Below are 5,072 nucleotides of genomic sequence, written 5' to 3' on the forward strand. Positions count from 1 at the left end.
ACATACCCTGGAGAGTTCCAGCTGACTCACCTAGCCGTGTTGCAGCAGCGGGGTGACTCTTCTGGGGAAGGCAATCCTTCCTCACTGTGCCGGAAAATGACCCAACATTCCTGCGGTGTTTGGACATGCCCACCAAGCACCCCCCCGGGGCAGCCCGGGCATCACAGTGTATTGACCCTGGGAGGAGAATGGACAATACAATGGACTATATATACTGTTCATTTCCAGATTCTGCCTCCTCAGAGCCTGGGGCGGGGGTGGGGGGGGGTGGGAAGTGGTGGGGGGAGGGGCTCTCGGCCCCTTAAATTCCCTTCTACCCCTACTGCCAGTCATCTGAAAAGGCGTCTAAACCTCAGATGTGTGCCAAAGACAACCGTTGGGTTTCCGTGACCTGTGAACAAAAGCTATGGAGATTCAGAAGTTCTCGTCTTCCCCAGTCAACCCTGACAAGTGTCTAATGGGGGTGGGGGGGGGTGAAGGATTAAGGATAATTTCCCAGTTTCAAAATGTTTGACTTGCTGTTTCTTTCAAGAGAGAGGTCTGAATTTTTAAGAGCTATTTCAGCGACATTTGGTGGTGGTGAGGACTGACAAACCCTTGTGTGTGTGTGTGTGTGTGCGCGCGTGTGCATCTCTAACAGTTCCCCTTTGCAACCACCCCACTCCAAGCCTGCAGCCGTCTGCCATTTCCAGTAATACCTCTCTGTAATCAGGGTGTGACAAGGGAGACAAGAGACCAAGGAGGGGAAAAATACGTTTTTCCCCCCAACGTGACCCTTCTCAACCCTACGTGAAGATACCCCTCCGTGGCTCTAACACCCCATATTAGAAACACTGAAAGTGATGTTCCTTAATTGTCCTTCTGTTTTAATACCCATTCAAAAACTTGCAGGTGTCAGAATCCTGAAAGCAAAGGTCAAAGCTAAGGAAAACACCCTTGACATTTTCTTTTTTCTTTTTTTTTTAAGGGAAGACGATTATATCTGCGTGGAACCGAAGGCTTCCCTTTTAAATTCACAAAGCCGGGTGAATCTCCTAAAAGTCCTTTACCGGCTTGGTTGGAGACACGGGTGTTGGAGACCAAAGCCCGCCAAGGGCTGGCTCCCTTTCCCATCTGCTGGGACATCCGCACTGCAACAAGTGGGGCCCGCAGCATGCGAGGGCGGCTCGGGAGCTTGTAGTCTGACCCATTCAGGCTGTGCCCTTGACTGGAGAGCCACCGGAGAGGACACTTGAGCGCCACATCCCTTTACACTTAGTTCTACCCCACCGGAAACAGGATTAAAGGCAGCTCCCCGCCGCTTTGTAATTGATGCCAAACCCAAAGGGCTATTGTTTATTCTCTGCCTACTCAGCTTCCACGCAGCCTGCGTTCTGGTGCTCTCCTCTGGGCTTACTTGCTATTCCCGGCTCTCCCTTATCCCATCTGGGGGCCGGGCGCAGGGCAAGGTACCAATTAGGAAGACACACCCTCCCGCTTCCTATGAGGACGACCAATCAATCAAGCACACTGTTCACTCTGCTACCAAGTAGCCTTTCCTCCAGATATTTTAAGTGGCCTTCCGGAATTTGAGCTTTCTCATTAGCCCACTGCACCCCCGCCTCCCCCCAGACTAACAGGCTTCTGCGGACGGGTGAGGATTTGCCTTCTCCCGCCAGAGGCAGGTGGCCGGGAAGCCGGCACCCACCGAGCTGGCCACTGGGTCGCGGGAGCATTTGGCTTGCCAAGGAGGCCGATGGGTAGGGGAGGGCTGAGGGAGGAGGAAAGCACCCCCTCTTTGCTTCTCATGGTAAGGGGGCCACAGAGGCTAAGCCGCCTCCTCCTCATGCAAACGCCCCGCAGGGGTGATCTCGGGAAGAACAGGCCCCCTGAACACTCCCGGGCTGTTGGCTCGGCCAGCCGACAGTCTTATTAGGTGCCCCTCACCCAGGCTGGGGGGTTCACCTTCCCAGGCGCCGCTTAACTCACCCTGCCCCTCCACCTTCCCGCCCCCGCACTCCTCGCGGCCACCTCTGCCCCAGCACGCCTTCCCCCTCTCCGGGCTCCACGCTGAAGACCTGAGTCCCCCTGGGTCCCCCCGTCCGTGCTAACAGTACAGGGACATCCTGCTCCGCCGCATGGCCTCGCTGATCAGGTAGGCGGGGCTCAGCTCGGGCTCCTCCGTCATGATGGCAATGTTCTGCCACTCGCCCGTCTGGCTGGACCTCTTGATGGTGTCCACCACGCACAGGGCGTACAGGCAGTCGTCGAAGGTGGCGGCCATGGTGAGCGGCCGCCCGTCCCACGTGCGCCGGTCGTCCTGGTCCTGGAAGGCCTGGCGCACGGCCTGCATCATCTTGATGGTGCCGCGCAGGTAGGGCGCGGGGATGTCGCTGAAGGCCTTCTCGGGCAGCAGGGAGTTGCTGACGGGCGTGGCGTCCTGTAGCAGCAGCTCCTGCTCGGGGGCGCTGTTGCGCTGCCCGTACAGGTCCGTGCCCAGCGCCAGGAGGCGCCCGGCCGAGCCCACCACGGTCACGTCCTGCTTGAACTCGCCCGGCACGTTGAAGTTGAGGGTGACGGTGCAGCACACGCCGCCCTCCAGCACCATCTGGAAGGTGCAGAAGTCGTCGCTGGTGATCTGGCGGATGCCCTTGATGTGGTCCGTCTGCTTGACAAAGGTCTTGAGCAGCCCGTGGACCTTGACGGCCTTCTGGCCGGTCAGGAAGGTGAGCAGGTCGATGATGTAGGTGCCCACCGAGTGCAGGCCGCCGCCGCCCATCAGGTCGTCGCAGCTCCAGTTGTACTTCTTGCCCAGCAGGCTGCCGCCGTGCACCTGCACCTCGCACACCAGCAGCTCGCCCACGTAGCCCTCCTCGATGAGCTGCTTCATGCGCACGAAGGCCGGCAGGAAGCGCAGCACGTTGCCCATGATGCTCATGAGCTTGGGGTAGTAGTGGGCGGCCGACATCATGCGGAAGGCGTCGAGCGGCGTGGCCGTGCGGTCGCAGATGACGTTCTTGCCGATGCCTGCGGGGCGGGAGCAAAAACAGCCGTGAGGGCGCGGGCGTGCGCGGCGGTAGGGGGCGCTGTGGCCCCCGGACGCTAACCTTGCAGCGAGCGCGCCAGACCTGACCTGATCCCCGCTTTCCAGTCTGAAAAGAGCCCGTAGCGCCAGTTATTTAGGCAAAAGTAATAGAACCTAAGGTATGTTTAAGATCTACTCATGGGGCGCCTGGGTGGCTCAGTCGGTTGAGCGGCCGACTTCGGCTGAGGTCATGATCTCGCGGTCCGTGAGCTCGAGCCCCGCGTCGGGCTCTGTGCTGACCACTCGGAGCCTGGAGCCTGTTTCGGATTCTGTGTCTCCCTCTCTCTCTGATCCTCCCCCGTTCATGCTCTGTCTCTCTCTGTCTCAAAAATAAATAAACGTTAAAAAAATTAAAAAAAAAATCTACTCTACAGTATAGTTAAATATTTGAGTCGAATTCCTTTAGTATGAAGCCAAATTAAATCAACTAAATATTAGCTTATTTTAATATATTTAAATAGGCTCTATTTTGGAGATTTTTTTTTAATGTTTATTTTGGGAGAGAGAGACAGAGTGTGAGTCAGGGAGGGGCAGAGAGAGAGAGAGAGAGAGAGGGAGACACACAATGGGGAGCAGGCTCCAGGCTCTGAGCTGTCAGCACAGAGCCCGACATAGGGCTTGGGCCCCCAAACCGGGCGATCGTGATCTGAGCAGAGGTCGGAGGCTTAACCCCCTGAGCCACCCAGGCGCCCCGGAGAGATTTTTCGATATACGTCAATATAGAATATAAAACACCTCATTTCATGCTTTGTGTCTAGAAGTCTAGGACATTTTATATACAAACATATGTTCCTTGTGAAATATTGATAAATCTAAACTATTTAAATAGGGGCACCTGGGTGGCTCAGTGGGTTAAGTGTCTGACTTCAGCCCAGGTCATGATCTCACAGTTTGTGGGGCTCTGTGCTGACAGCTCCGAGTCTGGAGTCTGCTTAAGATTCTGTGTCTCCCTCTCCCTCTTCCCCCACCCCATTCACACCCTGTCTCTTTCTCTCTCTCTCAAAAATAAATACACATTAAAAATTTTTTAAATAAAATATTTAAACATAAAATATAAGTCCTATTGAAGTATACAAGATCATCTTCTTACATGTTTTATTAAAATTATCTTACATATGAACTGTTTTATAGCTTTAGTTTGTAAAATATAATTTATTAAAAATGTATCACTAGAGGGGCACCTAGGAGGCTTAGTCGCATAAGTGTCCAACTTCGGCTCAGGTCATGATCTCATGGTTTGTGGGTTTGAGCCCCGCATTAGTCTCTGTGCTGACAGTGTGGAGCCTGCTTGGGATTCTCTCTTTCTCCCTCTCTCTCTGTCCCTCTCCCATTCATGCTTTCTCTTTCAAAAATAAATAAATAAAAACTTTAAAAAATGTATTATTAGAAATATCATACGTAAGGAAGAGAAGAGTGTCTCTGTCCGGACAGAACCGGAATATGTAAGCTTAAGTCATAGCCAAGGCAAGTCTGATTAAATATGAGGAAGAATTTCTTAACGATATCCTCTGAAGGTCTAAACATTTAGCTCTCTCTCCTACAACCACCAACAAAGGATTACATTTTGAAAGTTACCTGCTTGTTTCTTTTGCATTATGGATTAGGGCTGGCAGTGGTCAGACATACATTTGTTGAGGTTTTTCTGCTCTTTACCGGGGGGGGGGGGAGAGTGGGTAGTCCCTGGATCTGAGGGGTGTGCAGTGGCCGGTTCCTGTCATCTGTCTCATGGTGGGGTTCTGTGCTTTTGGCCAATGCATCTGGGGCCAAATAACAATGAGGCTTGATATGATGACTGTAATGGGTGCATAAATTACAGGTAGATTCAGGCCCTTTGGGAGACTAAGTGATTCTGGGTCTGGAGAAAACAAAAGATCAAAGGAAAGGAGAGTGACAATCAGTGGGAAAGGGATTTATTCAGTAGAAGCCAAGAGTCAAGGGAAGAAAAATAAGTCCGCTAAACCTATAGAAGCAGTCAACTGGAACATGCTCTGCACATAGACCCTTCCAG

The 5,072-nt window shown here is 53.0% G+C and overlaps 1 protein-coding gene across 1 annotated transcript; it reads right to left on the reverse strand.

Moving 5' to 3' along the window:
- Positions 1 to 273: 273 nt before the first annotated feature.
- On the reverse strand, positions 274 to 3,147 carry LOC125918479 (glucose-fructose oxidoreductase domain-containing protein 1). Its single transcript, XM_049624468.1, has one exon. It carries the CDS (start codon positions 2,948 to 2,950, stop codon positions 2,087 to 2,089), a length of 864 nt encoding a protein of 287 aa, XP_049480425.1. The 5' UTR covers positions 2,951 to 3,147; the 3' UTR covers positions 274 to 2,086.
- Between the last annotated feature and the right edge of the window lie 1,925 nt (positions 3,148 to 5,072).

This window comes from Panthera uncia, unplaced genomic scaffold (assembly GCF_023721935.1).
Source record: "Panthera uncia isolate 11264 unplaced genomic scaffold, Puncia_PCG_1.0 HiC_scaffold_866, whole genome shotgun sequence".
NCBI lineage: Eukaryota > Metazoa > Chordata > Mammalia > Carnivora > Felidae > Panthera > Panthera uncia.

What these genes read in the sequence shown, in the direction of transcription:
- LOC125918479 (XM_049624468.1), bottom strand. Translation starts at nt 2,950, where the DNA reads ATGATGTCGGCCGCCCACTACTACCCCAAGCTCATGAGCATCATGGGC.